Below are 27,241 nucleotides of genomic sequence, written 5' to 3'. Positions count from 1 at the left end.
CCCAGTCCCCTCAGCCATCAGAGTAACACACCCTCCCTGGAAATATGCATCTAATTGCTCAAGATTGTGTGCAAACTGAATATTCATGATCTTCATATTGACACAAAGGCTATAAAATCCTTTTTCTGTCCTTAAAAAGACTCACAGATTTTATTGGATCCACTATTCGAGACACCTGGCTAGCTGGGGACTGCATAGACTATGAGCCCCAGATCTCCAGATTGGGGAAAGGGATAGAACGTACTGGGGTCAGAGTTATTGCAAAGCATAATGAGTTTATTATCTATAGATGGAATAAATATGTCTTACTCATATACGTGTGACCATTTTTCAAATGGTTTGTTTAATAAGTTAAAAATCCATTTAAAAGCATTACTGAATTTCTGATTATCTGCATCTTGTGTGGTTCACTGGTGACACCAGGCTGACCATACCATGCACCTGGCTGGGTCTCAGTTTCAGGATCAGTAAAGTGAAGCAGGCTTACTATTCAGGTGACCCATCACTGAGCCCACATTACCAGGGAGTGGGGAGGGAGAGGGTGCACAAGCAATCTGTTTACAGTCTGAGATACTCTGGGCAGCCTCTGGCAACATCACACCAGTGAGTGGCAGCACCAACTGGAGCCAAGTTTATCTGACTCTAAACTCAGCACCTCTTCTGAGCTGGAGGAGGTAAGGCTGCTGTCTATCAGAAGGGCATATTTGGAACCAGGACCCAGAGCACCATTTCAGAGCTTCCAGAAGCTTCCTGAATTTCGTTCCTGTTTTCTCAAACTGGCAAAAAACCAAAAGGCCTCCACTCCCAAGGCAAAGAGAAAGAGATAAGGAATTTGGGAAGCTTTTCTGCCCCAGGAAAGAATCAGACTCAATGACAGTTTGGTATTAACTAGCTCAGCCATGCAGGGAGGCATAATTAGTTTCCCAGCCCAGAGCTTCATTCCACCGGTCCCCCACACCCCAAGGGCTACACGATCTGTTTGAAATGAAAAGAAAAATAAAATCACTGCTCTCCTTGGCTGACCCATCAGGCTATTGCTCCTGGCCGTGGGCAAAAGGTGAGGCAGCCATCTGTCTGCTGAGGTGAAAAAGAATGAAATAGTCATTTTTAAATGACATTTTCAATTTTTCCCCTATGTCTACTATGCTCTCTTCTACCCTACTATTTAAATGATTCTTTTCAAACTGAAAATATCAGGGAATAACAGAAAAAGAAAAATCACAGTAATCTGTGGCTCCTTCGAAGAGGCTGCTCTGTCCCACTGGGCCAAGCCGGAGAAGAACCTGCTTCCTGGGCCTGCTGACGGCAGCGGGTGGGACAATCTGCGCTGGGCCCCCGTGAAGGGCCTGCAGGTCCAAACCCAAACCAACACCCCGGAGTGGGGAATTCCCCAGGCGGCCACCAGGGAACCAAGGGGTTCAGCCTGTCCAATTTCTCGCTCTGTTCCTGAACCATCTTCAGCCCTTGGTGCCCAAGGAATTTCGAAAAAGCAGGTAGGAAAAAAATCCTCTCCTGAGTCCAGAGCAACCCTCTCTCAGAATTCTTCCTCCTCTGCCACCTCCCTCCTGAGTGTGGGAAGAGATGGTCCCAACTTACCACTGCCACCCTAAAGATACCTCAAGATGGTAGGATCCATTCTGAGGTTCTCACAGGCCTCTGTGTCAACAGAAGGCCAAGCCACCGCCACATGAGCTGGGAAACCAAAGGCCACCTTTCCCTTTAGCTCCTGGGGCCCTGAAGAATTCTTGATCCTTCTTTGGAAATTAAGCTATGCTTTCTCCTTCCTGTTGACTCTCTGGGTATCCATTTAAATGACCTCAACTCTGTCCTTTTTGAAGCAGAGCCTCCTTGTTCAGCTGCATCTTTTCTGGCATTATTCTCCGCTTTGGGGGCAGGTTTATTTTTCCCCTTCTCGACCCACAAGATTGCTTTTGTTTGAAAGTGACCACAAGTGACAGCTTTATTAAAATAAAGATATCGAGGGTCCCCTGAAGGCTTCAAGCTTCTCTCACCAGCTGCTTCCTGGGGGATCTCAGTGCAGGAAAGCACATTCTATACACACACACACACACACACACATACACACACACATACACACACACATACACACATACACACACACACACACACACACACTCCACTGAGCTGCTGCTTCCCTTTGATCAAAGCTTGCGACAGCAGCGTAAGCTAGCAGGTGCCTTGAAAGTGACCCCAGAAATGCGTGTTTTCCTGTCCCTGCCCCAGAAAGAGGACACAGCCTGAGACCACTTCGTGCAAGCCACCCCCAAACTTGGAGGAATGAGAACCGGTTCTCCAGTCCCCCGGCCTCCCTCCCAGACAGCTTTGAGGCCAGACACGTGGATATGAATGTTCCTACTAAGTAAGTGCTTTTAGGCAGGCTTGCTTATTTATTCATTCAGTCATTCAACAAATTCCTACTCAGCCCCAACTACATGCCTGTCACTGTGTCAAACAGGAGAATGGAAAAATTAGGACCCTGCCTCCACCCTCAAGGAACCCACAGGGTAATGGGAAAAGCAGATGAAGAGTTACAACACAGTACAACTTTCTCATCTATAAAATGGGGCTAATGATCTCACGGGCTTATTTTAAGGCCTATATAAAATGAAGTGAACTAAACCGTGCCAAACATCTAGTCAGTGCCCAATAAATGTCAATTTTCTCTCATTTCCTCTCCTCGATGGAAAATCTCTGCCCCTCCGCCATGGGCACCACTGCTCGGATCTGCCAAGCTGGGAAGAAGCCTGCTCCCAGCATAGAGGCTGCATCTCTAGGAGCTGCCATGCACTGCGTGAAACCGAAGGCAGGTCCTGCTAACAGCTATGTCCTCAATCCTGAAGATGATCCCGGGCAGTAGACTGCAAGCCCCAGGGACCCAGACAGGCCACAGAAAGAGGACTAAGGGGTCCCCACAGACCCCAGTTATGGAAATCTACCCATCTCTTGTCCCTTAAGCATCTGGCTTTATCCGAGAATATGTAACCAAGGATTTACTTTCCCACTGCAGAAGTTTCTTCTGAGGTTGAAGGAAGTAGGAGGATCTGGAGGTCTAGACTTGAGTCAGACCTCCAGATCCCTCCCCTGAGGTCTCCAGGTCCCAGGGGAGGACCGCCAGGGCCGTCACCAAGTTGCACTGGGCCTTGGATCCCTCAGCAAACAGGTTGAGGGTGTGGTTGCTGATGTTACTTCCAGGTTCTAGCATGCTCTGAGTCTAAGTAAAGATCCCTCTAGATCTTTACCGGACTAAAACTTTCACAATTAAGATACAACTTGAGAAAGCTCACCTTTCTTTGCTAATAATATATGAGGCAAGAGGGGAAGACTGCATTGAGCAGCACAATACTTACGTACATTTCTAATATGGACCAGGGTGAAATAAGACATTTAATTTTCAATTTACAAAAATCAAGTCAACTTTCTGTACTTCCAAAGTAATTACAAACTTAAAAGTACTTATGCCTGTTTCGCTAAAAAATAATTGGCTGTTGTTGAAAAACATTTAAAATTCACAACTGTACAGTTTTAGGGAAATAAAATAATTATTTTTCTTGTTTTGTTAACATAATTACCTGTCTCCTAAGTGACCAAAATAAGCCCTGCTAATCAAGAAACAGCAATTGCCCAGGTGGTTTCACAGTGATTTACCACAATTCTCTCTAGTAAGAAAGCAAAACCATCTCTCAGTTTTCTGCTGTCACTAGAAAGGAATCTTTTTCGTGAGAACTTTAAATGGATAAGTACTAAAAGGGAAAAAAAATGTAGAGTGTGTCGTCCCAATGTGAAACTACATCTATGTCTGAGTTGTAAAGAATGTATATTAAAATTATACCATGCCACAAAATGCACATTTTGTAGAGGGGGAAGAAAGAAAAGATTAAACTGAGTCTTCCTGACAATTGTCTTAAATCACCCCTTCCTGCCTGCAATTGAAATTATAAGTCATGTTGTTTTGAGTTCAATCAAATTCACCCCGGCAGGAAGATAAGCTGATGAGAGTCCAGCCCTGTCAGGAGGTGGAAACACAAGAAAACCCAAGTCTCTCCTCAAGGAGACTCTCCTTCCGCCACTGGGGAGCCCATCCATCCATCCATCACCAGGGAAATGAGACACTGGCCAGGTAACCGGGCACCTTGCATCATTCTCCCACCAGCCAAGCTTCCTACAAACACCACACGTTCCTGATATGGTCTGCTGCCCACTGCAATGCCAAGTGGGTTTTAGAAAACAAATCTTTCTCTACAAACAGGAGCAGGTCCCCAGGCCGGCAGGCTTAGAATTTCAGAACAGGAGGCGAGTCAGACTGAGACACTTGAGTATTAGAATGAGTTTGGGCTCCCCTCTAAGCTCGCTTCTGACCTTCTCAGGCTGGATGGAACTGGGGAAGCCTTAGCACACGCATCATGTCTAATGGCACTGAAACGGGCTTCAAATCTGCTCTTCTAGGTGTTTCGACCAGAAAATATATTCCCGATCATATTTTCAATGTGAGCTCCAAGAAGGAAAGATAGTGGAAATGAAGGACAGAGGGAGGGGAGGGAGGCTGAAGGAAAGAATGTGCTTCCTGCCCCCATCCTTACCCTGGGCACAGGCAGGCTGGGGGGGCTTTCCTGCCTCGCACAACAATCCTGCAGTGTTAAAGGAGCAACCGCCGTCATTTCTATAGCTGGGGAAACTGAGGCGCGGGACAGTGAAGAGGCTTGCCCAAGGTCACCCAACCTGGGAAGGGTAGTGCTGATTCCAGGCACTGTCTGCCTGTACTTTTCCCCCCCACACACTAAATGAGAGGCAGGTAACTGCTGGTTCTACTTAATATCTGAGCTTACTCTCTCCAAATCTCCCCTACTCCATGCCTCTAAATCCTCCTCATTCTTCCAAGATGTGTCATAAGTCCCAATTCCTTGAGGAAGTCTATTCTGACAACGCACTCTTCTAGAATTCAATTTAAACTCTCATTACACTAGTTAGCTTGCAAAAGCTCCTCAACTGTTTCTTGTACTGTCTTCTCGCCTCCATTATGAGCTTCTTAAAGGAAAGAACCATGTCCTGTATATTTTGTCATCTCCCGCCATGCCTGGCACAGAGTCAAGCCCATGAGAAGTGCTCAGGAAATAGCCACAGAACAGCCTGGATTGATGCCTTTCAAAGCTGGGCTCCTCTGCTCACCTCTGCCCATGGCTCCCCAATCCTCTCACAGTGGCCTCCAAGGCCTGCACAACCTGCTCCTCAACCAGCCCCTATCTGGCCTCATCCCCCACCCTTTCTCCCATAATCATTCTGCTGTGGCCACACTAGCTACCCTACTCTCAAATACACCAGGCACATTGCTACCCCAGGGCCTTTGCACTGGCTGTTCCCTCCACCTAGAAATCTCTCCCCCCCAGACAGAGTTCACACCTATCTTTCTCCAAGTCTTTCCTAATAGGAGAGCCCCTAACCACTTCATTTAATTGGGACTCTGTATTTTTGTCTGTGTCCCATTGAAATATCCTCACCACTTACTAGGTGTTCAGTAAGTGCTAGCTGGATGAAGGAACAGAAGGATCTGAGCATGTGACCAATAGAAAGGCGGAGTACATCACAGGTCCCTGTCATTCCCAGCCATATTGGGGAAAAGATAGGAACTTGAAAGCAGGTCTGCAGTTTCTTCCAACCATCTCATGCCCCCCACCACCACCCCACCGGGGCCCAGTAAACAATTCCAGCCATGGTATCCACCTCCTATATCTGCCCACAGAGCTAGGGACCCATCGTTACATATACTTTACCTGAATATCCCATTGTCTAAATGAAATGGGAAGTTCCTGGCAAACCTGGACATGTCTGCTGTCTCTTTTGTGTGCACCAGTCCCCTCCATGCTCCCCAACCTGACCCCATGCCCTGAGCCTGGAGGACCCCCAAACCTTAGGTCTGAGTGAGTGGAGGAGATGGTCTTACTCACACTAAGTCCCCTCCTGAAGAAAGTGATACTGCCAGCTTCCAGAGCCATGCCCAGAGCCTCTCTGTGCTTTCCTCAGCACTCGGTCCCCGACAGCTCCTGGCACAAGCATTCTTCTGTGTCTCCAGGGAAGGATACCAGCACAACAGTTGCTTGGTAACCCATCCCATGGTCTTGCTTCTCTCATGAATCCTTCCAGTCTCACCTGCAACCTTTCTTCTGTTTTCCCTCGATCAGGATCACTGGAGCAGAAAAACAAGAGGATCCCTGGCCCCTTACGAAGGGGGCTTCGTAGAGTAACTGGGGTTTTATCTCGTAGTAACTGCATGATCTTGGACAGTGAACTACAGTGACTGAGCTTTGATTTCCTCCTCTGTAGAACAGGGTGTAACAACATCCCACAGCATGGCTTAGGAGATTAAAATGAGGTAACACGTGCCGTGCATTTAGCACCTAATAGATGCTCAGCAAACATTAATTCTTTTCTTCTTCCCAGCTCTTCTCCAGACAAGTGCAGACCTATTTCTACAACCCTTCCTCACTGGTTCCTTTTTCCAATTTTTGAATCATTGATAAAAGTCTCTTTTATCCACTTTCCACTGGATTTCCCTTTTAATATAAATCTCCAGAGTCTAGTAAAATATCTTTTTAAAGCCTGGCCCAATTATAGACTTGAAGAGTCTACGTCATAATCTCGACACGGTATACTTTCCTCCAAACAGTCTTTTAGAAAATAAAGCAAATCAGAGGATCAGTTTATTACTAAGCTGAGATTTAGATGTGGAAGAAACCAGAAATGTTAAAAGACTCACTTTTTCAAGCCCTTGAACTGAAAGGCAGGTCTGAAGCCTCTCCCACACCCCCTCCCATTCCTCCATGGCTCCTTCTGTCTCAGCAGGAAAATATTATGATGATTAATTAGGCATCCAGTTTGTCAAGATCCTTTGAGGTGAGAACCACATAAACATCAAGCATCATAACTACAATAAAAAGATACCAGAAAACCCCTCTGCTCTGGGACTCTAACCAAGGCAGAGCTAAATAAATCTGTAGCAGAATATCAAGAAGGATCTTCCACATGGATAATAGAAAATGTCACCAGCATAAACAGGAAGAGAGATTAGTTCAATAAAGGAATAAAGTCACATTTGTGGGTCTCAAGTAAGATTTTTGCTTACTTTTAACTTCCCAGCATATAACTCACAAGGTTATTAATACAGACTCCTACTGTTTTGGGCAAATAAACAGCTGCTGATGTTTTGTGTCCAAACCACTTTATTAGAGCTTTCCTTTACAGCAACTGTTTTTTTCCTTTCCAAATCCTGAGAGGCTCAGACAGCTATAAAAACAGAGTGCCAAGGCAGGAGGAATACCAAAGGAGAGAGGAGGCAGCCCATGTGGGCAGGGAGAATGGGGCAGGGGCTGCCAGGACCCTCACTGTCCTCTTTACAACTCTAGGACAAAGTCAACGTTCAAGAGCGGAAAGCAGAAGACCCAGATAGGGTGGAATCAAAAGGGCTGTTTTTGCCCTGATGTGAAGAGGTCCCATTAAACAGAATTTACCAGCATGAGAAGGTAAGGATGACCAACCACCTGGGTTTGCCCAGGCTTGGAGGGGCCTCCTTGGACCCGGAAATTACAGTTTTAAAACACGAAAGTCCTAGGCAAATGGGACGAGTTGATCACCCCAGAAGACACATGACTATGCCAGTGAAAGGAAAAGAACACAGCCCAGCACCGGGCACACAGTAAGTGCTCCAGAGTCCTGAGGGGAACTGGAATGAGCTCTAGCTTGCAGTTGGCACGCTCTGCTTTTCCCACAGGACAAGTTCCTGGGGGCTTACGATGATCCTAGCAGATCCACAATGATCCAAGAGAAAGGGCTCTCTATGGTCTCTGGAGCAGTACTGCGTTCACCCTTCCAGAGCAAGGCCCTCACCTACACAAGGACAGATCATGCCACCTGCCTGCCAGGCTCCCTGCCACCCACCAGTCTCCCACTTGACCTGATGAGGCCTCTGAGCTTACACCTGAACCCAGTCTTCAGTAGAATCATCTCCTGGTCCTCTCTCTGTGTGATTTTCACCTTTTTTTTTCTTCTGTAGAGGACATAGATGCTAGACAAAGTTTCCCTTCTTGTCTCCACCACTATCAGCTGTGTGACCTTGGGCAAACTCTAAGTCTCTATGCATCAATGTTCTCACCTCTAAAACTCTCCCTCCATGTTGTGAAGATAAAAAGCAATCATGTAAAAAAAAAAAAAAAAAGCAATCATGTATGGATAGCATCTAGCCCAGTACCTGACACACAGGAGTCCTCTCCCTCTGTGCCTCCTGATACAATCAATCTTCCAATACTTTATATGCTTGTTGCTCTTAAAATAAACCCAGGATTTGGCTAGGATTCTCATTTGTTACTTCTGGGGCTTCAAATCCCTTCTTAGCTTTCTTATGCTTATATTCATTGGCTCAAGCAATTTTGGTACTGTTCTCCTGAGTCCCAGATGCCATTAGCATGACATTTATGAGCCCAGGTTTCAAATCCTGTCCTGTCCAGATCCCTGAATTACGTTCCCATTCCTCTGGGATCTCAATGGCCTTTAATGGCCTGTCCCAGGGGACAGAGATGGATGGGCAAGGCAAACAGGTCACCACTGCTGCTTAAAATGCAACAATACCCAACAATCTTAAACAGGGTGCTCCACCTCTGTCTTAAACTCTGGACAATGGTGGAATGAACCCACTCATTCCAAAGAATTGGCTCTAAACTTCTTCCTCAGGCATCATTTTTCATTGCTGTCATCCATCCCAAGGAGAGGGGTGCTGATGCCACTTCTCTAGACTCTTAAAGGGATGTAGTAACAAAACATAGCCCAGAGAACCATGTCTGCTGGCTCTAGGACCATTTCAGCAGCAGCATCATAGAGGAAGCCTGTCATGGTCTCACTGGGGCTGGACATACAGGGCTTTCAGAAAGCTTCCTTAAGGGCAGTTTCATCTCCCAAAAGCAACCTTCACAAAATTGACATGGAATGTTAGACAATGAAAGAGCTACATCCGAACCTCATACCCACTGGGATGATCTGTCCTAGCAATACAGTTTAATCCATAATCGTGTAGCCAGAAAAAACTACCAAAGCATTAGTATGCACATAATCAGGGATCCTCTTGCTTCAAGTTCCAGTTGGCTGTACTCAGCTGGGTCCATAAAAAGTACACAGAGACCCACACATAAGATTCCCGAACAGCAGTTGTTTCCAATCACCATCACAACAAATTTTATATCAGAACAGTTGTGCAGTCACTTGTTATTAACAATAATTTAAGTACCAAAACACAGGAATGATTAGGTTTAACTAATAAGTTGAAGGGATCTCAAGGTTATCACGTTGTCTTGCATACAAATATGGCTTCTTGAGGGGGAGAGAAAGGGACAGAGTGCGAATGAGTGCACCCTGTTGGGACATGCTTCATCCTCGCCCCGCCCTGGGGCGTGTGCCCTGCATGTGAAGGCATGTGTTTGAGGAAAGGGAAAACATCAAGCACTTCCAGGCTCACACACTGCTGTGTGGAACGGAGCTGACTCTGACCCCAAAGGCAGAGTGAGATTTGGTAAGTTGACAACTGTAGGCCCCATGGAATAATCCAATCGCTACCCAACTCAAAAACCTTCAGCCCTGGAGAGACATTCAGGGCCAGCATAAAAAGTGCAGGCCAGCATTCATTTCATCTGGATCATCAACCAGCAGACCTAACCCACTCCGTCCCTTGCTGTCTACTGCAGGGGCCCATCCCACATTTATGGACTCCTGCCCCCCCAGTCTTCAGGCATAATCCTCTTTCTCCCCAAATCCCATCTTGCTACCTTCTGGTTACATTCATCACTCGTTCAGCCTGGTGCTTCCCCAGAGAACCTTCTGTGTGACATCTCCTCTAGCTAGACTGCCTTCCTATACGATTCTCCACAGGGCAGCCAACTGTCCCAGCCTCTTGGACAGAATTCAAGCCATGAAAAAGAACAACAATCCGAAAGAGACCCTCAAGCCCCCAATCAAGGCAGGAGCCCATTCAGCTGTCCAAGTGAAGTGAAGTGAAATTCTATAGGATGGTAATGAAGATGGTCCAGTAACCTTGTATGTGGCTATGAATCCCATAAACACCTTTGGAAAAACACAGACCAGACTAACCCAAGTGAGCGAAGCTGACCTGCAAGGCCCTCACGAACCAGAAAACCAGGCTATGGCTCTCCAACGTTTCATTTCGAATTCTCCTTGAGATTCTACATCAACCTACTTATCAAGGGCAAATAACAATTTATGTCAAGTGAATGGGAAAGAATGTGGAATTCATTTATTTTACAGCCTACACACTTCTAGATAAAAATGAAAATTCTTTGGCCATGGGAAAAAGTTGTATTCTTTGGCAAGGTTTTCCTACTCCACAAAGATGTGGTCCAGGGCTATTAATAAAGGTAACTGGGCTCAACTTTTAAATCCTGATTTTGCACTCTCTCAAAATATCAATCACTGTTACTAATATAATTTCACATGCCACAGTTCATTTCGAAGGACAAATAGCTTTACTGTTTAAATGACACCCTTTCCTCAAATAAACTCCAAGCATTCAGCAAACATTGTATCGTCTTCTTTATAACCCTGCCAAGTCAGGGATCAGATAAGAAGGACACCAACAAATTCTAGGTGACATCCAAAAGCTACAGGGGACAAAAAAAATAAATAAATAACCTCCCAACATCCAGACCTAGGACATTTTCTGACTTTTAGGGACCACATATGGTTTGTAATCACAGTGAGCAACCTGTTTTTACTGACCTAATGTACATTAATATGCACATAATATGTGCCTAACAAACTTTTAGGAGACAAAAAGCAGTTAATAATCCATTTCTCCCATTGTTGGGATGATCTTGACTCAGTGAAGTAAGATAATGGATTTGGAAATTAGTCATATAATGTAATACATTATTAATCATGGCATTCAGAAGAGTAAATAGATATTATAAGAACACTACCCAGGAATTCAATTTCCTTTTAGATTTGTTTACTCTCTTGAATTCTTTATGCTACCATCATCCCTCACAAAAATGTAACAGTCTGATCTTTCTTTTTCTCCCAAAACAGTGATTTTCAACCTTTTTTTAGAAAAGAAGCCGAGCCTTTTTAAAAATATTTTACAGAACACCAAATAAAAGACAGATGAAGGAGGAGATACACTGGCTGCAAGGAGGGGAGAGGTGGGTGCAGGAGGGGTCCTGGAGACTTCACTTGACCCTTTTATTTCTCAGGTCCTGGATCCAACCTTCTAGAAGCTTAGGGCTCCTGGGGCTACAGTGTGAAAACCACTGCCCTAAATCATCTATGTAAACCAAAAATTATGTATGTAATATATAATACAGGCAGTATATATATATATGTGTGTGTGTGTGTGTGTGTGTGCGCACACATATATATATTTAGTGATCTACATAAATAAAACATATATATAAAATACACAAACACTGATATCCCAAGAAAAAAACTGGCAGAAGACACCAATACAAGGTGAAAACAAACAGGTAGGGGGAGGATACTAAGTTCTACAGTAATCAAAGGAGTACAAATTAAAAGAACGCTTGCCAGTGATTACATTTGCCCAGAATAAGTTTAACGGTAACACCCAGGGCTGGCCAGGCTCCATGAAACTGGTACAATAATAAATTGCTGGTGGCCATGTAGAAAGAATTTGAAAACAATCTTTCATTAAAATGTTCATACTATTTGAGTCAGGAGTAATCAGACTTCCAGAAACAGAGCCTTTAAAAAACAGTTCAAAAGAAGAAAAGTGAGGTGAAGATGTTTATTTCTGTGTGAATTACAGTAGAAAAGCCAATGATCAATAATGGGTAAGTGATTAAGTCAATAATGGTATATCGATGATGGAATATTACACAGCCATTAAAAATATAGTATGAGTTCTCCTTAAAAACCCTCTACTTAGTTACCCCTCCAGAGGAATCGCACCTTCGCTCCCCCTGGAAAACAAGCCCCAAGATACCTTTGTCCCCCCCACCCCACCCCCACTCACATCTCCAGCTAACGACTGAGCTGTATGCTTACCAGCACTCCTCTGAGTTTGTTCCCAAATGTGTCTATACTTTTGGTACTTGTCGTTGTAACAGCATAACTTAATTACATATTCTATAAACCAATGGAATATGACTGCTAAGATGAGAGTTGTTGTTTCTAAGAAAATTAATTTCACTGCTTTGGAAAGACTTTATAAAGCTAGTCACTTACATAGCAGTCAGATTGCATGTGAGCAAAATCACTGCAAAGGACAAGACAAAAGTCATAAAAATTTAGGCTACTACATGGAGGTTGCTTCATAACCATCTTTAAGTTCTCAATGAATTTTAAAGAAAACAGAACTAGAAATCAGTCTCTGTAAGCAGCACATTATGGGCATGGTTTAGGCAAGGAAGACGCTCAGAAAGGCAGTTGGCCCACCCGGCCCAAAGACAAAGCCTTGGCCTTAACATCAAAAGGCTGGCAAATGAATGTACAACGCATTCAAAAATAATATGAAAAAATATGTACTGCACATGTGCAATATTTTGTTTTATTCTCCTCTTTGCCGAGTTTTTCAGTTAACTAACTTAAACCCCAATTGTGTTGACTGTTGTCCCTTAAAAACAAGTCTACATGAGAGGGTCCAGGAGTGTCTTGATTCACCACTGTATCCAATGTCACCTCCCCGGTGTGCTACCTGGTACATATTAGGTCTCCAATAAATAAAGACTGAATCAATAAACTACGTAGCAAACATGAAAAAAAGAAACAAAACACCACTTCTAACAAGAAGCAAGCTCGAAAAAAAAAAAAAGAATATAAAATTACATGCGAACCATGACTACACCTTTGTTTTTAAATATGGAGGCAGATGGGCAAAGTTAGAAGGGAATGCTCAAAATGCAAAATAGTTGGGTTAGAGTAGAAGGCACTAGAGGCAGTTTTATACATTTTTAAATATTTTCTTTCATATTGGCACATTCTTTTACAGATTCAAAAAGGTACTAATCAAGAAAAGGAGAAAGCTGTTTGGGGTTCTACTGGACTTCAAAATAAGAATCGCACCAACACTGCTGTTTCCCGGCCGTCTCTCCAACATGTAGGCCTCCTTCAGCGGACCCTCTGCCTCATCCACCTCACCACCTCCAGCAATACATCTTTCTCCTCCAAAGAGCGAACCTGTACTAACATGGATTTCGTGTCTCCAACCCAACAGGATGCTATTTTTGAAATCTGGAGCTATCCACCCTCTCCTTTACCATAGATTTGGTTTTAAAAAAATAAAAATTCTCAAAACTGCAATTTACATTCCCAAGAGATTCCCAAACACCATCTAATTAAATCATTCAATCAGAAAACAAATTAAAATGAAATATCACTGCAACCCCCAAGAGGAAAATAAACTTTTCAGTCATGACTAGAACAGACCTCTAGGGTGATGCTCCAAAGCCTCTCCTAATTGCAAGTCCTATGGAACATTCTGCTGAACATTTTGTGACATTTGCAGTTTCTGGGACAACTTTCCTTCCAAAGCAAAGAGGAGCCTGAGCAAGGCTCCAAAGCAAAACATATTCATTGGAGAATGGAAACGCTTTCATTAAGAACTAACTGGTGCACTGGGCATCCACACCGTGTACTTACGCACCCATCCATTCATCCAGCCAGCACCTACTCTGTAGAATGTGCCAGGAACTGCCCTGGGTAGTCCATGAACACTTTTTTAGTGAATGTAACCTCTGCCGCTCAGCATGAGATAAAACAAAACCCAGAGCTTCCTGAGTTTATCTACAGAAGAGTCTCGAAGTGAGAAGGCTATGACTTCATCATTCCTTGGTCATCCTCTGGGGTCTCTCATTCTGACCCTCACCCCCACCATCAAGTAACTCCAGGGGAGCACTGTTCCCCCTGTGATCTGCTGGTCCTCTAGAAGACAGTATAGTACGTGGTTAAGACTCTGAAGAAGCCACAGAAGCTGGGTTTAAATCCTCGAACTACCATGTACACCAGTGATGTGACCTTAGACAAATCATATAATCTCCCCATCTGTAAAACAGAGTTAATATTACCCATCTCATAGGGTTGTGATGATTACATTAGTCAATATACATAAAGCACTTAGAATGGTACCTGGCACATAATGGGTGCTATATAATTTTCAGCTGTTATCATTAGCCTTTCTTCTCCACTCCCCCAGCTCAGCAGACTAAACTGGGTTGCTCAAAAGGCTGTACTGACTAGAGGAAACGTGACAGTGGAATACGCATGAACGGTCCACATCACCAAGTACAAGAGTCTGATTGTCCTTTCCCACCCTCTGCCTTTCAGAGAGCTGCACTTGGCCAGTCCCAAACTTCGCAGGCCTCTTACTTAAATCAAGTAAACCCCTAGGTTTCCTTAATTCCCTGCAACCTAGCTCTGGATGGCTCCAGCACCACTCGGGGGTTTGGGGGGGCTGTCACTTGTCATCACTACACCATCATAGCACAACCAACCAACTAATCTCTGCCCTCTACCTGCCTCCTATCTAGTCTTCCCCAAGCCACTGACCCTTCCCCACTCCTCTACAGGTTGTGGCTTCTGCCTTTCTGTCCCAAGAATCTGGTCATTTCTGAATATCCACAGGAGTCCTAATACAGTCAGTGCACATACACAAGAGAAGTGGACCAACCATGTCTTCAGAATCCCATTCTGTCTTTGCTTCCTATTTCTCCCAATTTTTTCAGGTATATATTTTAAAGTTCAGAACAATGCATAGTTATAAGGTTTCCTGAGAACAAAATCGCAAAGGCTCCTTTCAGCTTCAACACTGTACTCATTTTCATGTACAGCCTTATAAATCATGTGACATGGTCCACATTCAACATGATAGGGGCTACTCTGTGATAAGCTCACGGGTTAACAACGTCTCCTCACCGCTTCCCAAAACAGTACCTCGCTCACCTCCTCCCTGAGCAGACTGGAAAGCACAAGAGAACCATTTTCCAGGAATATATATATACATATATATACACACACACACACACACACACACACACACACACACACAGAATCTGTGAATGAAAATCTCTCAAAATCTGTGGGCAAACTGGAAATGTCAAAGTAAGGTATGGCCTTGTGTCTCCCTGGGAACGTTCTGAATCACCCTGGGGCAAACACTGTACTTCTATCACTGATGAACTGTCAGTCCAGACCCACGGGATAGAAAAAAGAAAGAAACAGCAGCAACAGGAACCATCAGATGGATAAACTGGTGTGCCAAGCCCAGGGCCAGTTTGAGAGGCAGAGGCAGGTATGAAGGAGAAGCTGCCAGGGGTCCCCTTTACTAGGAAGTGTCCCCAAGCCCTGGGCTTGGTTTGAAGTCATCAGTTAGAAAGCACCAGCGGTATGTACACCTCTCCTGCCCTCACCTGAACCTTCCCTGGGACCTATGAGGAAATAGACCAACTGTGGACACAGCAGCCCTCCCTACCTTGGCAGGGGCAGCCGGGGCAGAAGCAGATCCAGACGCCCACGTGTGAACAAAAGAGAGTGCTCCTGGGGGAGAAAGGCTTCCATCCAACCAGGTATTTGTCAAGGTCTGCTGGGTAGTGGACCCAGAGCCTGGCTGGGCTACCAGGCTTACAGGTGAACAAGGCTCCCTGCCTTTAAGAAGCTCCCACTCCTGGGAGAGAGCAGGGGAAGCGGGGAGGTGAAGAAAAGAGAAGTGTGAACGTGTGAGACGCGCGTGTGTGTGCACACCCAGCACCAGTGCCCCGCGGTGCCGGGAGCTCTCCATCGCCTGCCTCTGACAGCACATCAGACGGGGTCTCCTCGGGAGAGCTCCCGTACCCCATCCTCCCCTTGGCCCCAGCCCTGGCCTGGTTGGAGCGCAACCACCTCGCTCAGCCTTAGACTCCAGACCCGCTGCGAGCGAGTCTGTCTGCTCCGCCCCAACCGCTCCCTGGGCCCGGAGGGAACGGCCTTCAGGCACAGCCCAGGGCGGGCTGTCTGGGTCCTGGGCGGATGCGCCACCGCAGTGGACAGAGCTCCAGGCTCCTCTGCTTCTTCCTCGAGTCGACACCTGCTCCTGGAGAGGGTCTTGGACCCACTGGCTGTGATGGGGGTGGGGACCGCTATAGGTTCGAACAGCACCCCAGCCACAGATTCCCGGTGCATGTCCAACCGCCCACGGACGGCGCACAGCAGGGCTGGGGCTGGGTCTACGCAATCGTCCTAGCCTCGGCTTGTCCCGCAGCCTGTAGGTTCTAAATGCCAAAGACTGGGGCCGCGCAAGCATCTCGCCCTGGGCCCTTACACGGGCCAAATGAGCTCCACTGCCCGCGCCCGCTCTCTCCTGCACACACACAAACATTCACGTACACACACTCTGAGCCGGACCTCTGTGTGATCCCAAGAGCCGGCGAGCAACCAGTCCGGAGTCTCGGGCACATTTGGACACGTGCGCAGCGCGCCCCCACACCGCCAGTGAGCTGCACACACCCGCGCGTGGAGCCCCGCGCACACACGTGTGCCCTGGAGAAGCGCGCACCGCCGCGGAGAGCGAGGGTCTCCCACGCAGGCGAGAGCGCACCCGCAGCCCCCCAAGCGTCTGCGGCCTCAGCCCCCCGCAGCCGCTGGCTCCACGCGCACCCGCTCCAGAGCACCCCGGGCCGCACCGGGCACTCCCCGGCCTTGTGAGCCGCCCAAGTTTCCCCGGGCGCCTGTACCTTGGATATGCTGCTTGATGACATTCTCCAGGTGGTCCAGCCGTTCAATAATCTTCAGGGTGTCCCCTTTGTCTTCCTCCAGCTTCTTGTCAGGCGCCGGCTCCTGCCCCCGCACATACACGCTGGCGATGTAGTTGGTGACCCAGCCCACGTAGAGCAGACATATGATGTTGGTCATGCCGCTCAGGATCACGCAAGTGGACACCAAAGTTTTGGTCTTCCTGGTGCACACCATTCTGGGCTCCCTCCTCCATATAGAGCTCCCGGGGGACCCTCCTCGCCGCGCGCCGGCACTCCCCCGCGCGCACACCCCCCCAGCCCGCCCGCGCCCGCTGGGCGCCGGAGCACCTGAGTCCCGAGGTCCTCCACAGCCCGGGCTGCTCGCCGTGGAGCCGCCGTGCCCAAGTTTGGAGCTCCCGCCGCTGGCCACCCGGAGAGAGAGCTTGACAAAGGAAATGAGGTGGATTTTGTTTCCAAATTAAAAATCTCGGAGCCCTTCTGGAAGCGGTCACGGGTGGCCCGCAGCCGCGCGCCCGGATACGCGCGTCTGGGAAACTTTGCCACAGCCTGGGTCCGCGGCCGCGCCGTTTCCCATCGCCAGACGCGGGTTGCCTCGGCAGTCCGACCGGCCCGCGCTGCTGGAAGGACCGCGGCGACGGCGGCGGCGGCGGCGGGGAGAGCAGCGGAGCAGAGCGGCCCGGCCCCCTCCGAGCGACAAGCGCCGCCACCAATCGCGCTCCGGCTCGGGAGAGGGGCCGGTGCTGGGCGGCCGCGGACCAACAAGGAGGGCGCGGGGGGCGGAGTCCGGCCCCCGGGCCCCACCTGCTGGCCGCCCCTCGCTCCCGCCCTCCCGGGACGCTCCTGAGCCTCCACCCGCGCCCGCGCTGGCTGCCCTAGACCCGAGGCTCCCGGAGAGGGCGCGCCGCCAGGCTCAGCCCCTAGGTCCGCAGATTCCACCTCTAGGGAATTCCAGCTCTGGCTCTTGCGCCGGCACTTCCGGTCTTTGCGGGGTCCCGCGGCTCAGCGCCCCTCAGCGGGGCTTCTCGCCCCAGGCCCACCGGCCAACTCCGCGTCCCTCTTGGAAGCAGAGAGGCCAGGGAAGCTTGGGCGGGATCGCCTGACTAGTCTTGCCCTTGGTCAGGCCCCGTGGGCATCCACTTCTTCCTTAGCCTCACTTCAACCTCCCCCTGTCCCGAGCCCTCTGTCTGCCGGCCTCCTGGATGTCTCCAGACTTGGCAATTGTCAAAGGAGCTAGCCCTCCTAGGAATCTCCCAGATTTTGGACCACCACTATCACCACCAAACCCCTGGAAGAGTTTTGCTCCTATCTAGACTTTTTTTTAAGTCTGCACAGCTCCCAGAACAAAACTGTGCCCTGTAACCCAGTTGTCATCCATGTGGGACCAGGCTCGTGTCAGTGCATTGGCAAATCCTGCACTAGCAATATCCCAGCGGTGTGGGGAGGGGATACAGAGGCACGGGGTGGAATTACACTGTGAACTGTAAAGTCCCCATGCATGCTGTTTGTAATTGGTGTTAGAGAGAACAGAACTGTGACTGACAGCAAAGGGACATGGCTGGACTCTAATGGCTGACACCATTTTATTTGTTAGAAGAGCAAATGTACTTATTCATATTAACCCCTTCTGCTGAAGTCACTTCTCAGCATCAATAAAAATCTAAACAAAAACTCTTTAAAACACAGATTCATATCCTCTTCTCCATCTGTGGGGACATTTCCTAAAGAGTCAGGGAGGCAGCCTGCTGCACAGCCACCTTGTACACCAGCACCCCAGGGGGCCAGGGTCTCTCAGGTGATATTTTCTGGATTCAAGAAACTGGCCCCACAAAAGAGGGAGGGCACAAAACCAAAGAAGGGGCACTTTATGGCCATCAGCCAAGGGCTGATCAACCAAAGCCCCCAAAATATGCTATGACACCAACTGGAAGATTTCTCTTTACCCACGGCTGGAAATGAGTTTGGAGGAGAATAGAGGAGGATAGTATGTATGTGTCCATATGTGTGAGAGAAGAAGACACACATATACACTAATCCTTTTCTGAAAAAATAAAGGGGGGGGTAAAGAAATCTACAACCAGGAGGGAATAAAACCTGCCTCTCCCTTTCTTCTCTGGATGTATAATCAGCTCACAAATGAAGGGTCTGGACTTTCTTCTGGTTGGATGAATTTACAAGCAATGGCCTTGAGTACAGTTAATGGCAAAAGTCTAATTCTTCCTCCTGTCATGCACGCTGTCCCAGGAGGAACGCTGGAAGTTCATCTCTTCCCAGGATCTTCCTAAACCACCACAGGGCTAGACAGAGAGGAGGCAATGCTCATTTTTCACATTCTTAATGGGAGAAAAAAAAAACCCACTTTAAAAATAAGGTTTAGGGCAAAACCAAAGTGAACTGTGTGACCTTAAATTTTTGTTCAGCCGACCCTCTAAGATCACTTGTAACTGTGGAGGGATGAATGCATCAAAAGAAGGCAGAACAGGTTCTCCTCTCTGAAGGGTCACCGGGGCAAGCTGACCGGTTCAAAGAGTATTCACTGGAGGGGCAACCAGACTCCAGGACTCTAATCCCAGATCCACCACTTATTAATTATGTGAGCTTGGACAAATTCTAAAACATTGCTCGGGCTCAATATCCCCATATGTCAGATGTAAACAATACTTGCTGAGGGAGTGGTTATAAAGATTAAATGAGAGAATGCACCAGAAAGGGCTTCAATTAGTGCAAGACACAGTGGGTGCTCAGGATCAGGTGAGTTTCCTTCCCAGGATAAGGTCCTTCCCCTTCCAGGCCAGAACTCAACTCCATGAACTCCATCCTCCTGTTTAGCAATACACTTGACCCTTGAACAACATGGGTTTAAACTGTGTGAATCCACTTATATGCAAATATTTTTAAATAAATAAAGTACAGGACTGCAAATGTATTTTCCTTATGATTTCCTTAATAACATTTTCTTTTCTTTAGTTTATTTTACTGCAAGAATATAGTATATAATACATATAATACAGACTGTGTGTTAATTGACTGCTTATGTTATTGGTAAGGTTTCTGGTCGACAGACTATTAGTAATTCATTTGGGGAGAGTCAAAAGTTATACTTGGATTTCAACTGTTCAGGGGGTCAGTGCCCCTACCCCCTCCCCTGCATTGTTCAAGGGTCAACTGTACTTGGTTCCTCCACCAACCAGTATCAGTGCTCTCTCCCCTGATGGAAGCCAACAGGAATTAAAGCTATAGGCAGCAAAGTGCTCATCTTGCCTAGCTGGGTTCTAGCACACTGGCTTTCTATTCATAATGTCTCTCTTCACCATCAGTAGTACAATGATCCGCATTGGTTGGTAGGAAGTTCAAAATGGAAAGCTGGTTTCAGAGATTGTTGTCTGCCCCATACCCTCAAATTTCCACTTAAGACTGCTAACTCCTTGGTTATAAACAAGTGAATTGGAAGGGAGCACAAAGACTTTACCCACAAAGGTTTTAGAGTCACAAGGCCAGAAAAGAGCCCCCATGTGAGCCCTCCTATAAACAATACACGGACCATACTTTTAGCCCTCAGTTCAATTACATTAAATCCAACAAGGAACTATTGAACCCTTGAGGTTTTGTCTGAATGACCAGTTGCTCTGGGCCCTGCCTAGTTTACTCCAGACATGTGGTTATAATCTGAGTCTCATAGTCTCAATATGGGCCTCTTTTCTGAACCTGGAAAGCTGCTAAAAATTATCCATGAACTGGAAGGATGTTTCTGATTCTCAAGTTAGGTCATTTATCTAACTCTTAAGTGTTTCCCCACTTTTATTTTAAATAAATCCTGCCTTAGGGGATCACTGTGAACTTAATCAGATAATGTATGGGAGCAGACTAAGCAGAGACTCCAGGACAATGTATTTCTTTAAACTTAGGCCTAGCGTTTGGACCTGGGGTCTCCTTCCACTCTTGCTGTAAGAGAAAAGTGGGTACCTTCAAGAATCTACAAAAAGGGCTGGAGATCCTTAATAGGGTCTCCCTGGTTCAGCCCTTGAATTTAAACCATCTTTCATATTGTGTAGGCAGCTGCCCTCTTCATGTGATTTGAGGGGGAGCCAAGTAGGATTTCTTACCTACAAGTATAGCCACACTGTCATCCCCCCAATTACTAAGCCTTCATTCAGAATATCTTTAATGCCAGGGTTGGAAAAGCCAATCATTAATGGAGTTTAACTACCAGTTGATTACATTCTAGTGGAGTATCCTGACCTGGGGATTAAAAGGAACAGTGGACCAATCTTGGCCAATGGCAAGGAGTCCACTCATTGGAGAGAGTTCAGTTGGTCATCTATACCCACCAGATGGCAGCACCGTGCAAAGCCTTGGGGCCAGAAGTGCCAATTAGAATTTGGGGGCTACAAGGGAAAAATGGGCCCTAAAGGTAGAATGCCTCAATCCTTCCTTCGTCTGGCTGGATGGCAGGTGGGGTTGCCAGGACCCTAGGAAAAAGGGATTGTTGGGGCTTCCAACAGGGACAGATGCAAAGTTCAGAGACAAAGGCTGTGGAGGAACAGTACATACAAGATTAGATTCTGCCAAGCGTCAGGACTGAGATGTCACTGCTGGAAAAGGCACACTTCTAGGGGAGGAAATGTGAACAAAGAGAATGTTTGTTTAGAACCTACAACTATGTTAGGTCTAGGGTTTTTCATATGTTGTCTCTTGTGCACAGACTAGGAAACCAAACAGCTGGGTTCATAGTCCATATCTGCCATTTACTAGCTGTATGATCTTGGGCAAGTTAGTTAACCAGTCTATGCCTCAGTTTCTTCATCTGAGGAAATGGGGAGGAGATAGTTATTGTGAGAATTGGATGAATTCCTATCTATAAAGCACATTAAATGCACTATATATGTGTTAGCTCCATAAGTGCTATTACTATCTCTCAGCAACAAAGTATCTGAAAGGTAAAAGAAAGGAGAGAAGACTAGCCACCAGAGGGAATTTTCCTCTAACCAGGAGCAAAGGGTCCTAGAAATAGATGTTTGGCTCTTCTTTTTTTACCTTATCGAAGAACCCAAAGCAAACCCTAGCTGAATTGCAAAGCAAACCCAGACAGGAATCCTGCAACTAGACCCATTTAACCATCTGTCCACTTATTCACCCACTAAACACTTCTGAGTGTCTGCTCTGTGCTAGGCCCAGTGTTAGGTACAGGTAATGCAGAGCTGACTCACAGACCTGCACCCCTGCCCTCAGGGAGATAGATCACTGTTTAGTGGAGGAAGCTGAAGAAGGAACAAGTGTAATACAGTCGAACAAGCTCTAATCTGACATATTATAGTAATATGAAAGAGGAAGACCCCAACAGTTGATGAAGGAGCCAAATTCTGCCCCAACAAGTAGTTATGTCATTTCTGAATGGCTCCACTTCCATTCAATCACTAGGCAGCTGTGCCAGATGGGAATTTGTTCATTAGACCTGGAAGAAAATATTTGCAAGATAATTCATAGACTAAGGATTGGTCTAAAATAAAATAGGCACAAATATCCAAATGGAAAAATGGGCCAAAAATATGAGCAAGCAATTAACTAAAGAGAAAGTATAAATACCCCAAAAATATACGAAAGGATGCTTAAACTTGTTAAAATCAGGAAATGTAAAAATAGATACCATATCTCACTTATCAGATTGACAAATTTAAGGTGATAATTAGCAAGTATTAGAGAGAATATAAGAAAAATAAGTACTCATATATCCTGCTGGTGAAATCATAGTTGGTACAATCACTTTGGAATGCAGTTTGGTATCACAGAGTGAGAACAAGCAATCCCAAAATTTGCATGGAACCACAAGAGACCTCAAATAGCCAAAGCAATCTTGAAAAAGAAAAGCAAAGCTGATGCCTTCATCACAATTCCTGACTTCAAGTTATATTACAAAGCTGTAGTGATCAAGACAGTATGGTACTGGCACAAAAACAGACACATAGATCAATGGAACAGAATAGAAAACCCAGAAACAAACCCACAACTATATGGTCAACTAATCTTTCACAAAGCAGGAAAGAATATCCAGGGGAAAAAAGACAGTCTCTTCAACAGAGGTGTTGGGAAAACTTGGGACAGTGACATGCAGATGAAACTGGACCACTCTCTTACACCATACACAAAAATAAATTCAAAATGGATGAAAGACCTAAATGTGAGGCAGGAAACCATCAGAATCCTAGAGGAGAACACAGGCAGTAACCTCTCTGACATCAGCTATAGCAACTTCTTTCTAGATATGTTTCCTGAGGCAAGGGAAACAAAAGCAAAAATAAACTATAGGGACTTCATCAAGATAAAAAGCTTCTGCCCAGCAAAGGAAACAATCAACAAAACTAAAAGGCAACCTATGGAATGGGAGAAGATATTTACAAACGGTATATCTGATAAGGGGTTAGTATCCAAAATCTATAAAGAACTTACCAAATTCAACACCCCAAAACCAAATAATCCAGTTTAAAAATGGGCAGAAGACATGAATAGACATTTCTCCAAAGACATACAGATGGCTATAAGACACATGAAAGGATGCTCAACATCACTCATCATCAGGGAAATACAAATCAAAATTCCAGTACTACCTCACACCTGTCAGAATGGCTGAAATTAACAACATGAGAAACAACAGGTGTTGGCAAGGATACAGAGAAAGGGGAAACCTCCTACACTCTTGGTGGGAATGCAAGCTGGTGCAGCCACTCTGGGAAACAGTATGGAGGTTCCTCAAAAAGTCAGAAATAGAGCTACCCTATGACCCAGCAATTGCACTGTTAGGTATTTACCCAAAGGATACAGACATAGTGATTCGAAGGGATACATGCACCCGGATGTTTATAGAAGCATTAGCAACAATAACCAAATTATGCAAAGAGCCCCAATGGGCTGATGAATGGATAAAGAAGATATGGAATATATGTTAATGAAATTAAAAATGCACATAACTCTATAACCTTGTACTCAAAGTGTGGTCCATGGACCAGTAGCATTTGCTTCAGCTGGGTCCTTATTATCAGGCCCATCCCACATCTGATTCAGAATCTGCATTTTAACAAAATCCCCAGATGAGTCATATACACAATAAAATCTGAGACGTAATACACATGAAACTGTTAACCACACAGTCTTTCTTTGGGAAATGAACCACAACTAAGGATAGTGGCCACCCTCATACCAGGTTCATCTATAATGTCTGAATTTTTACAACGAATATTTCTTAATGTAATACTTCTTAAATTCAAATTATTATGTTTACAGTTAAAAAATGATTCATTGGGGTGTGCTGAAATCTGCTTCACATTGGTTGCTGCCCCACTTTGTGACCTGAGCTACACACACACACACACACCCATACACACACATACACACACCCATACACACACATACACACACATACACACATACGCACACACATACACACACATACACACATACACACACACACTTCTCGAACTACTCACGCTACTTGTATGTATTCCCTATTGAGAAAGTAAAAGGAATCATCAAGGTACATGACATTCACTGTTTAGTGAGAGCAGGAATTTATCAACCACCACCTCTTTCTTTTGCACACTCAGAGCCATTTCTTAATTTTGTGCATTTTACATAAATAACATTTTTATAAGTTGTCTATTAGTGAAGATATAGTGAAAGATTTTATAGAAGTTAAATGCCCAGTAGGAGATATGTTAATTAGGAAAGCAGTAGAACGTAGTGGTTATACACATGTAATCAGACAGAGTTGGGTTTAAATTCTGGGTCTGCCATTCACTAATTCTATGAATCCTGGCAAGTTACTTAAGTTCTTGTATCTCAATTTCCTCATCTATAAAACCTAATATCTACTTCATAGGGTTGTTGTGAAGATAAAATGAAAGAGTATCTGTAAAGCTTACCATGCAGTCTGCAGTAAGCTTTTAACAAATGTGAGTTTTAATGGTATTTAACACTTTTATTTAAATAATAAATCATGACATTTCATTTCCAATCCATAATTATACATATGATATAGCATATATTCAGGAACCTAACCCTTCTGTAGCCCAAAGACTAAGTATATTTTTTTAATATTGCTATCACTTAAAGGGATGAGTATCAGTATGTAAGTAGAATCAAGGCGTGCCTGGGTGGCTCAGTCAGTTGAGCGGCTGACTCTTGATTTCGGCTCAGGTCATGACTTCAGGGTCGTGGGATCAAGCCCTGCATCAGGTTCTACGCTCATCAGGGAGTCTGCTTTAGGATTCTCTCTCTTCCTCTCTCCCTCCCCCCACTTGTGCTCTCTCTCAAATAAATAAATTTAATTTATCAATTAATCAAATAAATAAATCAAATAAAGGGAAAAAAAGTAGAATCAAGTAGAACTACACAGAACAGTGATGTGTCTTATTAGACCACCTATATCTCTAGGGGAGGTAGGGAATACTAGTACTTCCAATCCATGGAACACGGTTCACACATATCTTGATCTTCACAGCAACCCCATAAAGTAAGTTATAATTATATCCATTTTACAGATGAGGAAATTGTATCTAAGGTCAAACATTAAAACATGGTAGAGGGCTTCTAATTCCAAGTCCAGTACTCTTTCCATCTACCACAACCCTCCCAGGTATCTCTTAAGGGGTATCCATAGTCAATGAAGGAATTCCTGGCTGAGTAAGTCTCAAAAGTAAGAGACTTCTTGGAAGTGTTTGCATCTGCAAAGAGGATTGCTTTCAAACCCTAATTGGATATTGTCCTTGAGCAAGGGAAAGAGCCACTAAATCCCTCCTTTCTGAAACAGAGAATCTGGTTGGCGAAGACAAAGAAGGGGAGTCATATTTATCGAGCTTCTACTGAGAGCAGAAGTAGAGTCAGAGATTCCCTCATACCCATGGAAGGTGCTACCCTGGAAAGTCTTGTGTGGGCTTCCAGAAGGCAGGAAGAAGAAATACCCCTTTTCTTTAGGAAAATGCCTGGAGGTTACCCCGGTATGAACAGAAATCTCCCTCAGCTGCTTCACAGCATGGAGCCCTCCTTCTCAAAGTCTGAAAAGAAGAGCACGGGACCTGTGTGAGGGATTGATGGTGCCAGCCAGACATGAGGAGAAGCAAGCGACCTTTTCAGGATTGGTATATGGTGGTCTGGGGCATTATTGGCCCTTATGTAGGTTCTGTACTTTGCTGCCAGCCAGATGGCAAATAAAATATTCAACAGACACACAACCTTCTCACAACAGCGAGGTGACTGGCTTATTCAGAACAGAGTGATTTCTGCAGAAAGCACAAATTGCAAGTGGCAAGAAGCAGCTGGGAGACAGTCAACAATCTGCTTCCTATGACAGAGCCAGAGACCAGATATGGGGACAGCTTGCATTTGCAGCAGGGCCAGAGTCCCTCTTTAGAGCACTGTGGAATTTGTCATCAAAGAACTTCTATATACTTAGTTCCAAAACAAATGCAGATGCACAAAGTACAAAGTACTCAGATGGATGATTCCAGATAAAATAGCCTCAGCAGGTGCCAATGGATAGGCTGATGTGGCAAAATGTATTTACAGATAGCAATATAATCACTCTCTTGACAGAGCACAAACCCAAATAGTGTCTAGGTATTTGGTAATGATTCTCCAGTATGCCTGGGCTCTTTTATCCATATCCAGGCATTTGCAAGCATGATGAGTGAGCTGACAGACGCTGTGTCCCCATAGAGTTTGACAGACATGGCAAAACTCCTTGCCATTCCAGCCTAACTTCATGGCAGGGTCTCCAACAACTGTTGAATGGGTAGGTCCAGGATTTTGAAGGTATGCTCATTCATAGAGCCTATTTCTGTAAGCCTTAACAGAAAACATCCTTATTCGTTATGTTGCATTCTGAAACCAAAATACAACAGGGCAGATTCATTTATTTTCCAATAAATTATCAAAAAATTCCACTTCCCATTCACTCTTCAACATGATAATCATCTCCAAGATAACTCTGGATAATGTTTCCAGTGATTACAATGTGGTTAAATCCAATGGAATTTCTCAGTCCTCATCTTACTTAACTTGTCAGCAGATTTTGATATTGTTAACTTTCCCTTCTTTCTTAAAACATTCAATTCCCTTAGCTTCTAGGACAACACACACTCCTGCATTTCCTCTTGCCTCATCCCATTGCCAACCTATACTTTGTTACCTGGCCATTAAATGTTGTAACTCCTCAAGAGTCCATTCACGCCTCTCTCCTCTTCTTCCTCTGTTCTCCCCAGCACGAGTCAATTTCATCTACACCCAAACCATCAATTACTCTCTATCGACAGATGATTCCAGCCAGGTCTCTCCTCCAAGCTCCAGACCAGTATATCCAATTGCCTGCCAACATCTCTCCTTATGACTCAAAAGCATCTCAAGATCAAAATGGCAAAACCAGTCTCATGAGCATCCCATCCTGTCTGCCTTCCCCAATCTGGTCCTCTCCCAGGATTCCGCATCACACTGAAGGATAACACCGA

The 27,241-nt window shown here is 45.5% G+C and overlaps 1 protein-coding gene across 3 annotated transcripts in view; it reads right to left on the bottom strand.

The window, feature by feature from the left end:
* GALNT18 (polypeptide N-acetylgalactosaminyltransferase 18) overlaps positions 1-17,410 on the bottom strand; it is a 356,353-nt gene extending 338,943 nt beyond the window's left edge. For 2 of the 3 annotated variants that reach the window (XM_073882914.1, XM_025848485.2), the window contains exon 1: positions 16,731-17,410. In XM_073882914.1, the coding sequence (XP_073739015.1) occupies positions 16,731-16,965 (235 nt within the window). In that variant the 5' untranslated portion in view covers positions 16,966-17,410. The remainder of the gene's footprint in view (positions 1-16,730) is intronic. The other variant, XM_025848484.2, reaches the window with a different exon arrangement.
* Between the last annotated feature and the right edge of the window lie 9,831 nt (positions 17,411-27,241).

The sequence above is a fragment of the Callorhinus ursinus genome, unplaced genomic scaffold (assembly GCF_003265705.2).
Source record: "Callorhinus ursinus isolate GAN/ISIS: 27379988/994484 unplaced genomic scaffold, GSC_fseal_2.0 scaffold49, whole genome shotgun sequence".
Classification (NCBI taxonomy): domain Eukaryota; kingdom Metazoa; phylum Chordata; class Mammalia; order Carnivora; family Otariidae; genus Callorhinus; species Callorhinus ursinus.
Note: the sequence above shows the minus strand (reverse complement) of the source record. Positions and strands in the feature narration are given on the sequence as shown.